The sequence below is a fragment of the Gossypium hirsutum genome, chromosome D05 (assembly GCF_007990345.1).
Source record: "Gossypium hirsutum isolate 1008001.06 chromosome D05, Gossypium_hirsutum_v2.1, whole genome shotgun sequence".
In the NCBI taxonomy this organism is placed as follows: domain Eukaryota; kingdom Viridiplantae; phylum Streptophyta; class Magnoliopsida; order Malvales; family Malvaceae; genus Gossypium; species Gossypium hirsutum.
In genome coordinates, this window is record NC_053441.1 from 9,551,880 (window position 1) to 9,572,107 (window position 20,228).

At 33.4% G+C, this 20,228-nt stretch overlaps 3 protein-coding genes across 5 annotated transcripts in view; 2 read left to right on the forward strand and 1 right to left on the reverse strand.

The window, feature by feature from the left end:
- Nucleotides 1-3,299: 3,299 nt before the first annotated feature.
- LOC107902744 (non-specific lipid-transfer protein C, cotyledon-specific isoform) lies at nucleotides 3,300-3,632 on the reverse strand. Its single transcript, XM_016828868.1, has one exon. The coding sequence runs from the start codon at nucleotides 3,630-3,632 to the stop codon at nucleotides 3,300-3,302; it is 333 nt and encodes a 110-aa protein (XP_016684357.1).
- A 5,617-nt stretch (nucleotides 3,633-9,249) lies between these two features.
- Nucleotides 9,250-10,003, forward strand: LOC107903229 (non-specific lipid-transfer protein C, cotyledon-specific isoform). The gene is made up of 2 exons (XM_016829270.2): nucleotides 9,250-9,683; nucleotides 9,789-10,003. Exons 1-2 carry the CDS (start codon nucleotides 9,256-9,258, stop codon nucleotides 9,796-9,798), a joined length of 438 nt encoding a protein of 145 aa, XP_016684759.1. The 5' UTR covers nucleotides 9,250-9,255; the 3' UTR covers nucleotides 9,799-10,003.
- A 3,256-nt stretch (nucleotides 10,004-13,259) lies between these two features.
- Nucleotides 13,260-20,228, forward strand: part of LOC107906337 (twinkle homolog protein, chloroplastic/mitochondrial) — a 29,760-nt gene continuing 22,791 nt past the window's right edge. Inside the window, exons 1-10 of one of the 3 annotated variants that reach the window (XM_041093590.1) lie at nucleotides 13,260-13,652; nucleotides 13,865-13,986; nucleotides 15,043-15,098; nucleotides 15,189-15,246; nucleotides 15,335-15,445; nucleotides 16,464-16,547; nucleotides 16,644-16,706; nucleotides 18,462-18,542; nucleotides 18,749-18,814; nucleotides 18,897-19,013. In XM_041093590.1, the coding sequence (XP_040949524.1) occupies nucleotides 13,379-13,652; nucleotides 13,865-13,986; nucleotides 15,043-15,098; nucleotides 15,189-15,246; nucleotides 15,335-15,445; nucleotides 16,464-16,547; nucleotides 16,644-16,706; nucleotides 18,462-18,542; nucleotides 18,749-18,814; nucleotides 18,897-19,013 (1,032 nt within the window). In that variant the 5' untranslated portion in view covers nucleotides 13,260-13,378. The remainder of the gene's footprint in view (nucleotides 13,653-13,864; nucleotides 13,987-15,042; nucleotides 15,099-15,188; nucleotides 15,247-15,334; nucleotides 15,446-16,463; nucleotides 16,548-16,643; nucleotides 16,707-18,461; nucleotides 18,543-18,748; nucleotides 18,815-18,896; nucleotides 19,014-20,228) is intronic. The other 2 variants (XM_041093591.1, XM_041093592.1) reach the window with 2 other exon arrangements.

A 20,228-nucleotide genomic window follows, 5' to 3' on the forward strand; every position in this document is an offset into this window, starting at 1 on the left:
TTTCACTACCCTCTCACTTACCCTATGCAACTTAACTCTGCTAGACTGCTACCCAGTTATACCAAATAACATTTTTAAATTTAAGATTAAGAAGATAGTGTTAAAAGTTTGCAAAATATATTATTATTTTTGTGCGAAGTCCAAATATGTTTTTTATTTAATTGAAGGGTGAAAAAAAACATAAATTGAATTATTATTTTTGAGAGATTAAAAATGAAAAATCTAAAACTAGATAAAAAGAGCAATTTCTTCTCATTTAACTCCTGAGCAAGCACCTTGTTTCCCTTGTGACAATGTATACTATATTGAGGGAGTTGATTGAGTTTATTACCCTATCAATTGGAGTCTAATTTAATTAAACAATTATTGAAAATCATTTTTCTAAAATAATAAAATTATTATGAGTGTATTTTTGTACTTTAAGAAAGAAATGATGTTATTGCCAAGGCAATATAACATCCTCGTGTATTGTTGTAGCGAATAAAATAATTTTTATATAATATATTTATTTTAAATTTTGAATGAAAAAAATGAGTGAGAGCTTTCCTCTGACGAAGCTAAACTTAGAAATAAAATAAATATATGAAAGAAGAAAGAAAATCCTGAAAGGTAGATTTCTCATCACTTAAGAGATTGACGAGTTTAATGAGTACGACTAGCTTAACATGAGATGGATGGATAGACATAAAGTTAAAAGCGTATTGGAACTGCAAAATCTCTACTTTTTTTTTTAATATCTTGTTTTGGGATTAAATTAATGTTATGGATAATCAAGCTCTTGGAATGTGCGTCATTTCCCATGTGACATAAATGACTTTGCTTCCAATGACAAGAAGTAATTGAAAATAATAATATTATTTTGTGTGCATTACACCCTTTTAAGTGCTTTCCAAGTTGAAATAAATAAATAAAATCGACCCATCACCCATTCATATCTCATCTTTTATGAGATCATTCTACTTTTCTTTTTCAACAAAGTTTATATAATCTCATTAAAAATGGAATTTGTCCTCTCCTTTTTTTTCTTTTAAATTTTAATTTGGAGGGAGAGTATTCATTTTAGCTGACTTTGATCTATTATTCCTGCTTTCAAAAACATTTTACCATACGTACGTAAATAAGATCAGTAAAGCCTCATGTGTGTACTAATACAAGTCATGTCCAAATACACATTTGGTTAATTTGATGTATTAGCACCAAGTTATGTACTAATATGTTAAAAAACTAGTGTCTTTTTATGGGAATCAAGATATTTTCTGTATTTATTTTATGATTTATAAAATTTAATATTTTTTGAAATTAATAATTATTTCTCTTTTATTTTTAAGATTTGATTTTGAATCCTACCTTTAAATATATAATATACGTAAATGGATAGCATTAGAGTTTTAAAACAACAAATAGTTTTAACATAATTTTGGTGTTATTTATAGTGAAAAAGTGAATGGTAAATAGGAAAGTGGAGACAAACAAAATTATAGATGTTGGGCCAAAGGAACACTACTCGTAATATTTGGATATAGCTAGCACGGCAGTCCCACTATTTGATAATAGTTTCCAAATGCTAATAGACACGCCTACTTGGCGACCTCACTTTGGTGGTGTCTCACCTAGGGAGGGTCATAATAGGTTTAATTCTCTTTATTATTTTAAAAATTCAATCCAAATTTATACATATATCATTGAAGTTTTTTTTAAAAAAAGAAGCTAAATATCATACAAAATCAAATGGACTAAACGATTCATTAGTTTCGTTAGATTTTTAAAATTAATGTTTTTATATAATATTTATCAATAAATATTGAGTATAATGTAATATTTAATTTTATATTACCTTTATATATTTGGCCTCTAAAGTATATATACTTATTTTCTAACCTAAATTGTTTCATTACCCACTTTAGTACCTTAAAGCTCAATTTATCAAAGAATGTGTCATGTCAACAATAATGTCAGCACATTCTCATTGGCCAACTTTTTTAACATTATTAGCTTTTAAGTACTAAAATGGATAAAGAAAAAAAAGTTTAAGTACTAAAATATGATAAAAAATAATTTAAGTACTCAAATGAGAAAATAGGTGTAGTTGAAGAATCAAATAATAAACAAAGCATTTTATACTATACAAAAGAAAAAAAAAATTGACCGCGCTGAAGCCTAACACTTTCAAACTGTGCTTGAAAAAGGGAAGGTGGGGCTGAACTTACTCCAACAATTGACCTTTGAATTTTGTGAGCCCTCGCCTATTGTTTGTCTACATGAATCTTCATACATTATTCTTTCTCATGTAACCTTTAATTTAAAAGTAAACAAAAAAGGTTGGATTTTAGTAAAGATAGAAAAAATGTTGCATGCCCAATTTTTCCTTTATACAAATCAATCGAGAAGAATGATCCAAAAACGACCAATGGTTCCCTTCCTTTCCCTTTGTTACAAAATGGTTGGATTTGTTTTAATAATTTCTTTTTTGTACTAAAAGTTGAAATTGATCGCCGGCATTAATATGTTTCAGCTTTTGCCAGCTCTATCAGCAATATGTATATATGCATGCATGCATGTATGTATGTATAATCAGATGCTTTCCCATTGTGCTTCCATTCCTTTTTTTAATTTTCCTTGATGCGTTGTTTTATTAACCTCTATCATAATAATGGTACGGGTAATGAATAATATCCAGTTTCAATGTGGTGTTCATACATGGTTTTCAGATATGGACCTTGTATCGTTAGGGTACTTTTTCAAAGAGGTAAGTCGGTAAAGGTTAAATATTATATTATTCCTTTTTCATTTTTATTACTTGCTTACTATTAGGCTTGTCGTTTATGGTTGAGTTGAACGTGCATCGTTTTGGATGAATTATCATCTCTGTGCTCCTCTGTTTCCCGTGCAACTTGAGAATTCTCTCTTACTAAAATTTATGACTCCGTAAAACAGAAAATAATAAAAATAACCAATGAGTGTTTTTGCAAAGTGCAAAGAATCAAGATTGCAAAACATGCAAGAAGTGAACCGATATGATTCCACTAAAAATTATTTGTGACTGCAGCGTAAGATCAAAGTGTAGGTCCATAAAAGACCAATAATAATATTTTAAACTGTTTTATTTGGACTACGGCTGTGTGAAGGAGCATTGCCTTCACTAGGTCGTAATTTAGTGAATCCTGCGTATATGGTCAATAATCAAAATATATAAGAATGTAAAAGACGGTTAATATTAAGTCATTTTGATGTTAGGTTTCTGCTGTATACAATGATTCAGATTATATGTTCATATCAAAATTATCCATGTATGGAAACACTCACGTCTCGCAATTGGTGTTGACGGAGACAGGGAAGCCAACTTTGATGTTGCAGGCTCGAGGAATCCTGGACAAGAACCTGTCTTGGATTCCAAGTGACTTAGCGCCGACCTTCAAGCATCGGCAAATGGCCTTTTTATCCTCCACGGATTTGACGGTCTGAGCAAGCTGCTGAAGCCCATCGCAGCATGCAGAAGAGGGCTTGGCAGCCATGCCTGTCGCAAATCCCAGGCATGCAGCTGCGTTGGCATCCACGGTGGTATATGGAACAGCTGCCTCACCACTGCTGGCAAGGAAGAAGAGGAAGGAGAGAAGAAAAAGCATGGAAAACATTCAAACAATAGGGACTTCATTGTTACCGGGTTGTCTGATGTTGTTAGTCATATAGCTTTATTTAAAATCTTGTTAATTAGTTAGCAGTTAGCAGTTATATTTTCTGTTATTTTTTCATTTCCACTTGTATATAACAGTATCTTCTGTATCAAATACATTGAGCAATTTCTTTTTACTTTCATTCTACATGGTATCAGATGTGATATTTCTCTATTATAATTCCTTGTCCTTTCTTGTTTTCCAAACAATTTTCTTCTTGATTTTCCTTTCCTACGATGGCCCTCCATGATCATACATTACCTTCTAGTCCATACTATCTTCATCCAAATGAAAACCCAGCTTTGGTTCTTGTTTCTCCCGTCCTATCAAGCTCGAATTATCATTCTTGGTCTCGAGCAATGACAATGGCACTTTTATCCAAGAACAAGCTCCAGTTTGTTAATGGCACCATCACAGTTCCGCTTCGAACAGACCCTCTTTACTCAGCTTGGGAACGATGTAATACTATGGTGCTTTCTTGGTTGCACCATTCCATCTCACCTTCGATCATGAACAGTGTTCTTTGGCTTGATTTTGCTTCTGATGTTTGGCGCGATCTCCGGGAACGTTTTTCTCAAGGAGATGTTTTCCGCATTTCTGATCTTCAAGAAGAAATCAATTCATTCAAACAAGAAGATCGCTCAGTCACTGATTATTTTACTGAGTTAAAGATCCTCTGGGATGAATTGATGAATTTTAGACCAATTCCAGTTTGTTCTTGTCCCACATCTTGCTCTTGTGGTGTTTTTGCTACTCTTCAAAAGTATCATGATAATGATTATGTGATTCGATTCCTTAAAGGTCTCCATGATCGTTTTGCTGCTGTTCGTTCTCAAATCATGCTCATTGATCCGTCGCCTACGATCAACAAAGCGTTTTCTTTGGTTATTCAACAAGAACGTCACCTACTTGCTGCTGGCTCTTCCCAACTGTTTGTCAGTAACACATTGCGCCAACATCCTTCTTCAAGGAAATCTCAGCCGAAATCGGCTTCTGACTCACGGCAGTGCACCTTTTGTGGCAAATCCAGGCATACTGTTGATACATGCTATGAGAAGCATGGTTATCCACCTGGTTACAAGTCTCGTGGTCGGACTTCTCGTGCACACGTAGTACTTACTGATGGTGAGGCACCATCTTTGGACGCTTCACAGTCTGTTGCTATTTTGCCACCTGATTCTCCTGTTACTTTGACACAAGATCAGTTACAGCAGCTCCTTACATTGCTTCCATCTTCTACCTCCCCTACTCATGTTACCAATACCGCCTCTTCTTTACCTTTACAGCCTTCTGTATCTTCAGGTAACCTCTTTTCTTTTCAACCCCACCATTGGATCATTGATACTGGTGCAACTGATCACATTATACACTCTTTATCTTTTTTTGCCTCTTTTCATTCCATTAAACCAGTATATATTAATCTTCCAAATGGTACCAAAGTTTGTGCTCGAATTTCTGGTACAGTCATTTTTAGTAATAGCCTATACATTACTAATGTTCTTTATGTTCCCCAATTTACTTTCAATCTTTTATCTGTAACCAAACTCACTGCTACACTACCTTGCTCTTTTACTTTTCACAAAACTTATTGCTCTTTACAGGCCCTTCCATCTTTGACGATGATTGGTACAGCTAAAGTTCTACATGGTCTCTATATTTTGGACTCACCAGCTCAAACTCTCTCTATTACCACACCAATTGCCTTATCAGCTACCAACACGTCATGTTCCCTTTGGCATCCTCGTCTCGGTCATCTTTCTGACTCCAGATTGAAGCTACTTTCTCCTTACATACCTTCCTTGTCCATATCACCTAATGCACCTTGTAAAGCTTGTCATTTGGCAAAACAAAAGAAAATATCCTTTCCTGTAAGCACTTCTGTATCCAATGAAAAATTTGCCCTTGTTCATATGGATATTTGGGGCCCAACTGATATTGTTTCTATTACTGGTCATCGTTACTTTCTTACTATTGTTGATGATTTCAGTCGCTTTACTTGGATTATCCTATTAAGAACAAAATCTGAAGTTCGTACCCATGTTCAGAATTTTTTTACCCTTGTTGAAACTCAATTTTCATCCAAAATTAAAGTCATTCGAACTGATAATGGCAGTGAGTTTGCCATTCCAGCTTTTTATGCTTCCAAAGGCGTTATTCATCAAACCTCTTGTGTTGAAACCCCGCAACAAAACGGTCTTGTTGAACGTAAGCACCAACATATTCTCAATGTCTCACGAGCTCTATTATTTCATGCTAGTTTACCTAAGCATTTTTGGGGACATGTTGTTCTTCATTCAGTTTTTCTTATCAACCGCACCCCAACACCTCTTTTAGCTAACATCACTCCTTTTGACCATTTATACCAAACTAAACCATCTTTTCAGCACCTACGGGTTTTTGGCTCTTTGTTTTGCAATCACCCTTACTGCTCATCGCCACAAATTTGATCCTCGAGCTCGTGAGTGTGTTTTTCTTGGATTCCCACCACATGTCAAAGGTTACATTCTTTTTGATCTGTCAACTCATGTCATTTTTGTCTCAAGAAACGTTCATTTTCATGAGTATGTTTTTCCTTTTTCCTCTCAACCATCTCCTTCCTCCTCCATCCCACAATTAACCTTTGACCCCTCCATTACTTATGATTTGCCACTTCAACCACAGGTTTCACCTCCCGTACCCTCGCAACCCTCTAGGCCACCTCGCCTTAGGAAACCACCATCATATTTAGACCAATATCACTATTTTTTAAGCAATGCTGCTACCAATCATTGTCAATACTCTACACCCTTTACCCTTGCTCTTAATGCCTCTTCTATACCAACTACATATTTACAAGCTAGTAAAATTCCTCATTGGCAAAAAGCAATGCAAGCTGAAATTTCTGCTCTTGAACAAAATAACACTTGGATCATTACGGATTTACCTCCAGGCAAGACTGCCATTGGCTGTAAATGGGTCTATCGAGTGAAATATCGAGCTGATGGTTCTATTGAGCGTTACAAGGCTCGCTTGGTTGCCAAGGGATTTACACAAACCGAGGGAGTCGATTATTTTGATACTTTTTCCCCTGTCGCCAAGCTTACTACTGTTCGGTTACTGCTTGCTATTGCTGCTTCCAAGAACTGGTTTTTGCACCAGCTTGATGTCAATAATGCGTTTTTGCATGGAGATTTGATTGAAGAAGTTTATATGGTTTTGCCCCCTGGTTTTGCTTCCTCTACTCCACATAAGGTCTGTAAATTGCAAAAGTCGTTATATGGCCTAAAGCAAGCAAGTCGCCAATGGTTTGCTAAACTCACAACAGCTCTCACTTCTATTGGTTATGTTCAATCTACTTCAGATTTCTCATTGTTTGTTAAAAAGGATGACACTTCTTTCACTGCCTTACTAGTTTATGTTGATGATATTATTCTAGCTGGTGATCATTTCAATGAAATAACACGAGTAAAAGATTTTCTGGATTCTACTTTCAGCATAAAGGATTTAGGTGATCTGCAGTATTTTCTTGGGCTTGAAGTTGCTCGCAGTTCTGCTGGCATTTCTCTTTGTCAGCGAAAGTATATTCTTGACCTCCTGTCTGACTTTGGCTTCTCTGATTGCAAGCCTATTACGACTCCTATGGTTACCAAACTCCCTCGTGATGCTTCTGACGAATTGCTTCCTGATAATACTATCTTCAGAAAACTCATTGGTCGTCTACTGTATCTTGTCTCTACTCGACCTGACATCGCTTTTGCAATACAGCAGTTGAGTCAGTTTTTGGATCAGCCCACAGTTGCTCATCTTCAAGCTGCTCATCGTGTTCTCCGTTACCTGAAAGGCTGCCTTGATTTTGGACTTTTCTTTTCTGCTTCTTCCGCACCTATACTGAAGGCCTTTAGTGACTCGGACTGGGCTGGCTGTCCTCTTACAAGACGTTCTGTAACTGGTTATTGCCTTTTTTATGGAGATTCTCTTGTTAGTTGGAAAGCTAAGAAGCAAAGCACTGTATCCCGATCCTCTTCCGAAGCAGAATATCTTGCCCTTGCATCTACTGCTTGTGAAATTCAGTGGCTTCGATTTCTTCTATGTGACTTGCATTTATCTCTTCTTGGCCCTACTGCTCTGTTTTGTGACAACAGTTCTGCTCTTCAAATTGCTGCCAATCCTACATTTCATGAACGTACTAAACACATCGAAATTGACTGTCATCTTGTTCGTGAAAAGGTGTTGTCCGGTGTTGTTAAACTACTTCCTTGTTCTTCCAAGGACCAACTTGCTGATATTTTCACTAAAGCCCTTGCTGCTGCTCCTTTTCAGTCTATTTTGTCCAAGCTAGGACTGTTTCCTATCCACTCACTAGCTTGAGGGGGGGCTGTTAGTCATATAGCTTTATTTAAAATCTTGTTAATTAGTTAGCAGTTAGCAGTTATATTTTCTGTTATCCTCTTTCTGTTATTTTTTCATTTCCACTTGTATATAATAGTATCTTCTGTATCAAATACATTGAGCAATTTCTTTTTACTTTCATTCTACAGATGTTGAACTCAGCTGATGCAACTCAAAAGCACCTAAATGGCTGGCCTAGAACGATGGAATTGGCTTGGGCCTCGGGGTGATCATGGCATTTAAATGGGAAACAGGGAATAGCTACCTCATTTTCATGCATTGGGGAACGGGAGGTTTTTTTGTTTTTGTTTTTCCAACAACATCTGATATATATTGTCTTAACTGAATTTATGAAAAATTGTTTTGTAGCTGGTTACTTATTTAACCATTAACTAATTAATTAATTAATATTTTTGATGCAAGTCAAGTCTTGATGAAGTATCTGATTTCTCTTTTTCTTGTGTGTGTGTAATTTAATGGTAATGGGCACAGCACAGGAACCCTTTGGAACCTATGTACCAATAACATTAGACATTATACTATTTGATGATAAGAAAAAACAGAAATCAAAGGCATGACACTTCTGTCGTTGGCTTTCATTCTTTAGAGTATTGGGTTGCTTCGTTTAAATGGGCTCCTCAAGTTTAGTAGTAAACTTAAAAAGGCACTGGTTAATATTATATTATTATATATATAATACTATTAAAAAACTACCTTATATTTTAAAGTTGAATAAAAATAATACATCAAATGCGAAACCTAACAATTCTCAAAGTAGTAATTAGATAAATATTGACCGATAAAACTATGTTTTATTCATTAATCAAACATCATTACAGAACAAATGAAGATAAGAAAATTGGACAACAACATATCAACCCAACACCTGAACCCTATACGCTGCTTTGTTTCCTTCTACTGTATGATGATGAAGTTGCATTTAGAAATCGACAGACCCATTACACAAATCAATTATAAAATTCAAAGTATATTCCGTTATGTACGCCATTAGGATGATATATTGAGGCATTGTGTTGGTATATATATTCATTTATTTGTGAAAGTAAATGCATTGCATTGCATCAACGGAAGACTGTTTCAAAGAAATTAATCTGATGGATCAATCACATCGGGAAACACAAACCTCCCAGACCCCGAAGCTCTATAATGGCATTGCCATATATAGCCTTATCTCTTCCCCCTGCTTTGATTATGAATGCTCTTGATTCCCCATTTAAATCCATCATCACCATTCCAATTTCATCAACCTATCCCTTCCTCAGAGTTTCACCCACCAGCTACAATGAAGTCCCTATTCTTTTCCATGCTTTTTCTTCTCTCATTCCTCTTCTTCCTTGCCAACAATGGTGAGGCAGCTGTTTCATGTACCACCGTGGATGCCAATGCAGCTGCATGCCTGGGATTTGCGACAGGCATGGCTGCCAAACCCTCTGATGCATGCTGCAATGGACTTCGGCAGCTTGCTCAGACCGTCAAGTCCGTGGACGATAAAAAGGCCATTTGCGGATGCTTGAAGGTCGGCGCTAAGTCTCTTGGAATTCAGGATAGGTTCTTGTCCATGATCCCTCAAGCCTGCAACATCAAAGTTGACTTCCCTGTCTCCGTCAACACCAATTGCGAGACGTGAGTGTTTCCATATATATACGTTTCTCAATAATCATATATCGCATAGCATGTAAGACTTATTGTTACTCAAAATTTCACTATTGTTATTGAATATGTATGCAGGATCCACTAAATTACGGTGGAGATGGAACATGCAATGATCGTTGAAGATGCCCAGTAGGTAGATATAGAGTTTAGTGTTGCCTGAAATAAAACTGGTTAAGAGTGTTGGTCCTTTTGTAGACCGGAGCTTTGGCTTAACCAAATATCGATAATGTTGGATTCATGTATTCACAAGTAGTTTAATCAATTAATGGAATTGCGTTGAGTTGTTCTAATCAAGTGTTCGTGCTTTTTCGCCCTACCAACTTCGCTAATTAGTAGCAAAGAGAAATTAATTTAATATCCCCGCAACTGTTCATAACTTACAACAATATTTATGTCAGAATCTGCTCAATTTGGTTACTAATTAAAACTAAAATCTAAATACATTATAAAGCATGTATATTTTAATGCATTATACATAACCAATTTCTATTGGTTGTATTTGATCATCATACGAAACAAAGTAAATGCATAAATGCACCCAAAAAAAAGTCTAAATACAAAATTAAATTCATAAAATTCTCAGTTGATTTGAATAGCAGGCAGACATGCATTTTCATATTTTGTCTTAATATTAGAGTGCTTCGTTGAGTCATCATGTTTCAATTAGATGAATTTTTCGTTATGTTTCACTAATTGAATTAATCTTAATTGATTAAGTGAGCCAATTTTAATTAATTGACCTCCTTGAGCTATTATTTACACATTGCTCACGGGCTTATATGCATGACTTGTGACAAATGCCTATGTTTACCTCTTTGCTACATCTCTATTTGTTTTGAAATTATTTTACATCCTACTTGTAATGTCAATTTTATACTAGTTGTACCCTTCATTTTTAACTAATTTAGTAAAAATTATCCACAAACATTAACAAAATAACATGATTTACATATAAAAAGTGTTGTTGTTTCATTAAATGATCTACCAAGCACACACATAAATGGGAGCAGGGTGAATTCCCAAAAATAAGCATTTGATAAGTTCAAATTCTACAAATTATTTTGTTTACAATAAATAATTTTTAATATTAGTATTGTCAAATAGGCAAGGCAAAAAAATCTATCCAATCTCTCTCAAATTTGAAATTAAGTAAATTGACACCTCTCAAATAAAAAATACAGCAATACAATCAGTGCTAATTTTTAGGGTAATAACTATAAGTAACATGATAACAATTTTACGTGGCAAAATAAAATAAAAAAAATCAAAACTTATTTTAACAGGTCCCCTTCATATTTCTCCATATAATTTCAATTTAAAATCTTACTCTAAACATGGTGGACACTTACACACTGTTTCATTAGAATAGCCATTTTCCCTTATTCTTGGATCAACAATGAAGCTTGAATTTGATTCAGCAATGAATTATTCAACAAAATCCGATTTCTTTCCTATTTTTCAAATTTACCAAATCATCATTCAATGGAATGTACTAAGAACAGTTTATTCATCAATGGAAGTAATACCAACATTTTGCTTTACACAATTTCACCCTATATCTTGTTAATTTTACTCATCATTTTCTTCTTCCTTCCTTGCATCAATTTTTTGAATTTGAAAAATAAAACTAGAATCGAATTATGTTGCCTCTTCTTTTTATCTTTAATTTAACATATCATTCTTTTCTCCTTTCCATCAATTTTCAAAAAAAAAAAAACCATTTCCAACAATAGATATGTAAAATGAATCTAGAGAGGGAGTTTTCTTAATCATTTTTTAATAGACAACTTAAAAATAAGGGGACCACAAGAAAATGAGAAAATAGTTTAAATATGAGGCATTTGTCGCAATTGAAATGATGGATGATGGTGTCACTGATGACTAATTATTGTAATTGGATTTGAATCATGGAAAGAATTAAATGGAGAAAATGAGTCGTTAAAAGAGAGATAAAATAGTTTGAGGAGAAAAATAGATAAGAGGAAAAAAATGCAATTAAAACAATGGTAGAAGCCACTATATCTATATATATATTTGTGGATCCTCACTTACGAATTTTAAGAAAAATTAAGATGGGAAAAAAAAAAGAATTAAATGATGATTTTGGTTTTGATGAGCACCCACATAATTTAGGATAAGTCATCACCAAGAACAACAATGGAGGCAATAGAGTTTGTTGTCAGAATCTGAAAATTACAATAGTGAGAGGAAACAAGAGTTCAAAATGAATTAAAAAAAACAAAATAGATACAATATAACATTTAATAATTATTATCTTATATAATGTTCAATAGGTATTAATATTGTATATTAACACAAAGATAAATAATATGCTTTTATATAATTTTTATCAAAATATTTATATAATTAATGTTGAAATTAAATAATTAATAATATATAAATTATTCTGTTAATTATATTTTCTTTTTAGTAATGATTTAATTTAATGCAAAATATAATATAATATAAATATTTTTACAATGTATTAATAATATATAAAATATTTTTTATTTCTAAAGATAAAATTATCATTTGTGATCTATTACTCATCTATTCTTTATTATTATTCTATCCTATCAAATAATATAATAATAGTATTAGTTTATTTTACTCCTTTATTCTATTTCTACCGAATAGCTATTCAATGAATCAAATTACATAATTCTATTATTTCTCTAATTTATTCCAGCCATCTAATTAATAGCTTATTCTATTCCAGCCAACTGCATGACATTCATACTGACTGAGGATTCAAAAAACAAAAAACATTAGCACAATATTTTGCAGGTAGTTGAAATGGTAGGAAAATTTCATTTGTAAACCTGTCTAACTAAAGGTTTAGTTTTACATATTATCATGTGATCCTTGAACATAAGAATATTTGTCACTGGGGATACCGAGATTAAGTTTTGGGGTTCTAATATAATTTTTAAAAATTTTAGTAGTTTAATGAATTTTTTTAAATGGGGTCTAATTAAAAATTTTATTTTTTTAAGATTAATGAGAATTTTTAAATATTTTAAAGTAACTTAATTAAAAATTTTAAAATAAATTAAAAAAGTATAATGAATATTTTTAAAATTTTAATAGGATTTAATTAATATTTATTTTTATTTTTTAGAGTTGGTATTTTCTTTTCTTTTCAATATTGTTTAGTTATTTAGTCTTTTGTTGAGGTTGATTAAAGGGCAATGGGTGGTGGGTAAATAAGTTAGCGGGGTAAGAATGTAATTTGAATTTTTCTATTTTGTTGAAATAATATTTTAAAATTAAATTACATGAAGGAATAGAAATTTGACAGTTGGAAATAAGGTTTTTTTTTCTTTTGCCACAAATGAGGATTTTTAGATGGACAACGTCTTATTTAATGTCTTTTATTGCTTAGTTTTGAAAATGAGAAGATTAAATTATTCTAATATTTGGAGAGAAGGATTAATTTGTTCAAATTTGGAAATGAGAGGGACTGAAGGAGTTGTTTTTGGGGCACAGATAATCAAATATTATCCGTACGAGTAATAGTAACCGATAAAAGAATGCTCCTAGTCCTAAAAAAAAGAACAAGAACCCCTAAACACTTACTGGAAGAGGGAAAAACAGGCAGGCAGCCAAGCAAGCATACGAATGTTTGTGTAAACATATAGAAAATATATCACACACACTGAGTGATGCTGCGTCTTCCTTCCCACAATCAACGCTTCCATCTCCTCCTTCGCAATCTCTCCTCCTTTGCCTCTAAAACTACCATTTTCATGACCTCCAAACACTTCCTCCCTTCCCCTCTGCTGCCTCAAACCCTTTCTCCTAAACACTTCTCCACCCCCTCGAAACGCCTCCTTCCCTCTTTTCCTTCCAAACCCATCCCCAAAAACCAGTCTCTCTCGCTCAGGACTAATGGGTTTTATTCTCTTCCTTCTCCCAGTGTTTCTTCTCCCTCTCCAGGTACTTTTTATTTTCTGTAAATACAGGGAAAAAAAGGCTGTTGCTTGGTTGTTTATTCAGTTATTTTTCTTTTTTTTTTCTTGAAAAAGCCAAATAAGAGAAGATGTATTTATGTGTCTATGCGTGCTGACACTTATATAGGTGCATTCAATTGTACTTATTGGAAGGCTTACCAGAATTCCTTTTTGTTTATCTCTAAACTTATTCTCAAGACGTGGAAGACCAGCCCTCGGATACGCGTAGCTTGCAGATTTTGAATTATAAACTAAAGCAGCTTGGCATCGATATTACTGAGTGTGTTGCTGGGCGTGAAAACCGCTTAATGTGTCCCTCGGTATTTTCTTTTAACAATATTGTCAGCTTTGCTGCATTTCCACATTAGTTTGATTAAGTTTTGCCAATCTAATTGAGCTAGTTTGCTATTACACAGTCCCACTTCTTGGTAGTTGTAATCCAGATGATATGTCAGAGATACCAGACTATAATTGGCTTAATCAAAATCTTGCCTTTCATGGATATTTGATTGTTTTTAGAAAAGATGTGCTTAGAAACCGAGCAAAACATGCACATATTATGGTAAATTTGAATGTAAATAAAAGTTTTTGGTAAATAGAGCTAATTGAAGAGTCAAAACTATTGACAGACATTAGTGCACTTCAGCAACAGAAGTAATGGGCAGTTATGCCTTTCGACATGTAGTGCTCCTTGAATATTCATAGATGGATGGATTCTTTCTTTTGAAAAGTTAAAGATTTTTTATTTATTTAAGTAGATGATATATTAGTCTTTCTGAAAATGCTGGAAGAAAACAAAGCATTTAAAACAAATTGCCGACTGGTTTGTTACACATGGAATTAGTCAGCTCAAGGAATTTCCTACAGGAATATATTATTGTGAACATAAATGAGTTCCCTGATAAACTAGAAGATAAAATAACTTCAAAGCTTTTTGGTATTTATTATTATGGTAGATGGTCTTTTAAACATCTTTTTACAAAAGAAAAATCTTTGCTACAAGTTAAAAAGGATAAACCTTTTAAACGGAAAGAAAAAGAATCTGTGATAATAAAAGAAGAAAAAGAAAACGAATAAAAAACAAGAAAAAAATCAGAAATAGACAATGTACCCATGATATATATACTGAAACAAGGTGATCAACTAATGTTAGAAACAATATTATAAATGCTGGCTGAAGAAAGTAGAAGTAATTAAGAGATATGTCACTTTTTATATCCTGTCTCTCCAACAAAATTTACATCCTACAGCCTTTTCCAACTTAGTAATTTGCCTAATCAAAATATGCTCCTGCATGAAAATCATTCAGATGGCTAAGTTTGTTTCAGGTATTGTTTTTTGTTCTCTTTCTTTAAGTTGATATTCTTGTATGATAGTGCAATGGTGGTAAATCAGGGGAACTTAGCTTATCTCTTTTCATCAACCTACATGGGTATGCTACATCTTAATCTTTCTCTTTGAACTATTTCTTTTTAATTCTAGAGGGTCACCAAACCATAGTGTTGATATATCTAATTTATAGGTATTCAGCTTCATGGCTGTGTTTTCGAGCGAAATGTGGGTGGAAAGGCTACAAAAAAGTAATTTGTTTCTACTCTCAGATTGATTTAGCAGTTTTTATGTGTCTATATGAAATATAAGTGTCTCTCTATTGCCCTTTGGTTTTAGGCCGCTGCAGATGGCAAGCCATCAATTGAAAATCTCGGTCGAGTTAACAAAGTTAAGTTCAAAAGGCAAATCACAGTGGAGAGTTTGCAATTAGAACCACTATGTAATCAGGTTGCTAATTTCTCCCTTTTCTATAGTTTGTTCACTGAGGTTATATTGATTTAGATGTCAGTAACGTGTTTGCTCCATCTTACATGCAGTTAGGCTTGTAGCTTTTCCATTCAGCATTTAAGCTTGTTTATTCCTAGTGCAGAGTAATAGATTTTTTTTTTTTTGGTGCTGTTGAGTTTATTCTTACAATTCCTTTATCAATACAAAATTTCCAATAGTTAGATGTACCTAAAATAACTAGTTTATTTTTCATTTTGTTTTTCTTAAATGCCTTTTGAGCTTTTCATGAAGAAACAAATTACTACAAATTTTACTTCAAACTACTTTGCTTACAGTATGAACCCCATGTCATATGTTTACTGCACATGTGAATTGCAGTTCTCAATCTAAAGACAATATTTCTGTTATGATTAAGCTGCTAAAAGGCCTGTTAAACCTGTGTATCAACAACTCCTGCTATTGTCTTTTTTTTTTTTTTTTGAAAAACTGTGGTTGGGAAGATGAAGAGAAGAGTTGATATGATGCACCTAAGCCATAAACCCTCTGCCCTATATAATCTCAAACAGAATCTGAAAAAGAAATAGGAAACATTGCTTTTGCCCTGTCATCGTTCACTTGACAAGTGTGATATTTTACAGTACTGCTTAAACATAAATTTGTGCAAATATGCCTACTAGTTCTGTGTTTGTTTTTGTCAAGCCGTCACTCTATTGGAAGGTAGCGTGCTAGGCATCTGAATCTTCATTCTATCCATCAATTATCAGAAAAGCTAAATGTTTCTCAACATTATTTAAATTCATAAATGAAACAGAAAATGTTGATGTGTTGCTTGAATTCAAAATGCTAATGTTCAGTTGCATTGTAAGATAAACTTCTTGGTTTACTTGTCAGCATTCTTTCTTCTGGTTTAAGTTCCAATTTAGCGAATTGTGATTCTTTGACTGGGTTATCCATGTACAATTAATTGCTGCAATGCATGAACCTTAGTTAATATATATAATTTTTGCTCTTGTTTCAGCTCACTGCTTATTTCGCAGAGCGAATGATATCTTCAGAAACACTAAAGAGAAATGCTATAATGCAAAAAAGGAGTGGTAATAAGGTAATTATCAATCTTTTTTCTTGTAAGTATAAGCTTAGGGTGCTGACTACACGGAGTAAGTCTTAACTTGTAGCTTTCAGTGTGCTTTTGAGATAGATTCTGCGCAGGAAGTACTTTTGTTGCATACCCTATGGTTGTCCCAAAGTCCACCCTTCTTCGGTAATTTCAGGTTTACTTCTAAAACAAAGTACAATTTGAACACATTTGATTGGTTTAAAACGGGTCAAATTTTGCTATCAGACCTTGTACTTTGTGTAAGTTGTGTATTTAGTACCTGTCCTTTAATTTAATCAATTTTAGTCCCTGTACTTCTCGAGTTTTGAAATTTTAGTCCTAACCCAATGGTAGCAATTAAGTCTGTTTGGTTAAATTATGTCATTAGTCCCGTATTATGCGTGAACTTTTAGATTTAGTCCATGTTCACCAATTGGGTCATTCTTAGTGGCTATTTTTTTTTTTTAATTTCAAAGTTTCACTCTTAATACAAATGATAGTCGTTAAATCTATTAAATGATTTTTTGTGAGTAATATATGAAAATAACAAAAAGAAAAATATGGCATTACACATGTGATAATATGTTTGACACATCAAAATTTTAAAATAATAGAACTTAGCTTAATGAATTTAATAGCTATCATTTGGTTACAAGTAAAATTTTCAAGTTCTAAAACTACAGGGACTGAAAATGACCAAATTAAAGTATAGGTACTAAATCTACAACTTACTCAAAGTACAGGGTCTAATAGCCGTATTTGACCATTAAAAAGAGTACTAGTGATTAGGTTTCTTCTTCTTATAGCCTTTTGGCATCCTTCTTGCTTCAAGATCTTGAGAATCGGCCCCATGTTTTTTATTAACATTAAGATATTGATGAATGTTCGTTGTTATAAAGAGCGGTGAGAAGATATGATTCCAACTGATGCAGGAGGGATTTGGGGAAACGTTAAACTACTTAGATTTTATGGTCAGTTATGAGTAGAAATTGGGCATTATTAGGGTTTATTTAGGGATAATGCCATAATGGTTGAATTAGATTAGATTTGATTGAGGATTAACAGAAAAATTTTTGGATTTGAAGACACAAAGTTGCTGGTAACTCTGGTGGCAACAGGAAGATCATGGGTTAGTTTCTAACTAGATGCGTTTGACTGGTGTGTATTCATATGTGACTATGGGATGATTGGGTAACCATTATGGTGAAATTATAAAAATAAATATGATTTAGATTGCAGAGAAGGGAAAAACTAGTCTCGAAGAAGAGTTTCAGGTGCTAGGAACTGCTACTTGCGAATAATGCTGCCAAACTGAGGGAGTAGTAGACAATGCTGCAGACCATCCATTTTAATAAACCAAATAATTTAATACTTTATTTAACCAAAGCTTGATATTTTTAAGAGAACACAGATATTTATAACAATTGCTAGATTCATTCTTATACATCTCAAAACTATTGTTTTTTTGGAGAATAACTAGTACATAAGAAAATAACGAACTTGGACTCCTAAAAACCTAACTCCTAGAAGCTCCTAGCATAATCTAAATACAAGAAAACTTCATTCCATGGTTCATGATTTGCGGAAATTATGGTTCTTCCTCTCTATATGGAAATAATTGGAATTAAAAAGTGAAATCTAAATTTTTAATAGTGACATTATAAAGCAAATCTCCTTCTGTGGCAGCCACTGAAGGCTTTGGTATGTTGGCTGGTCTACCTTACCTTGTTAGTTGGGAGGGTGTATTTATTTTATTATAAACAACTGTTTTTTCATATTAATAAGGTTAAGGTTTTAAGATTTCAAGGTTAATGTTTTAAGATTTCAAGGTTAATGTTTCAAATTTTGTTTCTTAATGTAATCAATGCAAAACAATTGCTTTATTTTTTTTAGCTAATTACTCTTAAAATTTGTTGACAGATTGCTATTGCATTCACTTATTGGCGTAAAGGAGAACTTGTAAATTGCAAGTATCGGGATCTAGCTAAGCGGTTTTGGCAGGTTCTTGTGAAATGTTTTCCCCTGTTTATATTGTTAATATAGTATGTTCACTTGGAATTTGAATTCATTATCCCATAGACATTTATATTGAACATCGTATGCTTTACTCTTGGAGCTTTCATGTAGTTTGGAGGGCACATTTTTTAGATCTTTATGTTAAAAATAATCTTTGATTAAAATCTTATTTTACTCTTCATCAATTACAGGAAAAGAATACTGAAAAGATACTTTATGGGCTGGATGATATAGCAGATGCAAGTGATATCATCATTGTAATTCTTCGTAACTCTCTGCAGAAGATTTATTCCTGTTCTATGTTTAGTTGATGCATATTATTTCAGCTTGTTATCATAGGTTGAAGGTGAAATGGACAAGCTTGCAATGGAGGAAGCTGGCTTCCGTAATTGTGTCAGTGTCCCTGCTGGTGCACCACCATCAGTTTCTAAAAAGGAGGTTCCAGCTGAAGAGCAGGTTTCATTTGAATTTAATACTCCATATTATTAGCTTCTCTGAATAGCAGTATTACAAATTTGTGGTCAGCCATCATATACTAAGTAGATTATCAACATTAATGTTTCAACTATGATATAGGGAGAATCCTCTCCAATGAAGATCCTTTTGTCTCTATCTCTCCTCATGCATGCATACCATATAAGCAATTTTCCAATTTGAGATATGGAGTGGCATAGTCAGTTAGGTATTAATAAGAATCATTTACATTTTGGCACATGAGAGTAAATGTGCATATTTTACTTGGTGGATTGCCTGCTTACATCTCTTAAGCTAAATAGTATGTGATGAAATACGTTTTATGGATTGCTTGTCTGTGATAAAATAAGTTTTATGGGTTGCTTGTTATGTTCTGCTTACATCTCTTAAGCTAATAGTATGTGATGGAATACGTTTTATGGATTGCTTGTCTGTGATAAAGTAAGTTTTATGGGTTGCTTGTTATGTTTTGTTTATGGATAGTGTAGTTTATGGAGCTAGCAGTCCATTATTATTGTTGCAACTGTATTTGCTTAGTTTTTTGTATATTATTTACTTAGTCAGTCTGGCCTCTAATAATGTGGTTAGTTAAACCAACAACTTCCTGCCTCGAGAGTTGAGAAATTCCTTTACTTGGAAATTCAATTGATAGCTGCTTGTGTAATTCTTCAACAGCAAAGCAATTAATGATGCATGTGTCTAGGTCCAGCAGAATGCTTTGGAGGTTAAAAGTTAGGGGTTTTGAGAAAGAGTAAAAATTTAATCCTAGACAAACACGCAAACAAAACAATAGTTAGATCCTGTATTCAGAACATGTATCTCCTCATTTTTCTCACTCATTATCAAATTATAAAATTGTTCAATCCTGGCAAGCAACTGGGCTCTGTTTATGTACCCACCCCTGTTTCATCTATAGGATAACCATGTTTGACCAAAACGAGAATTGAAAAAATATGGTTAACTCATATTAACAAGAAATTACCAGCCAGATAACAACTTATATAGGTACAAACCTAAGATAGACTTAACCATGCTCAAATACTGAAATTCGTGTCTGAACCCTTGGATCTATGCATGAGTTCTAGCTCACAGTTGGGTGATAAAACCTGCTCTTCTGGGCTTTGTATTATGTAGAAATCAGAGTATTTTTTATACTAAATAGAACATAAATCAGAGTTTTTATATACAACCTATGAC

Coding starts and splice junctions, on each gene's coding strand:
- LOC107902744 (XM_016828868.1), bottom strand. CDS start 3,632: ATGTTTTCCATGCTTTTTCTTCTCTCCTTCCTCTTCTTCCTTGCCAGC.
- LOC107903229 (XM_016829270.2), top strand. CDS start 9,256: ATGCTCTTGATTCCCCATTTAAATCCATCATCACCATTCCAATTTCAT.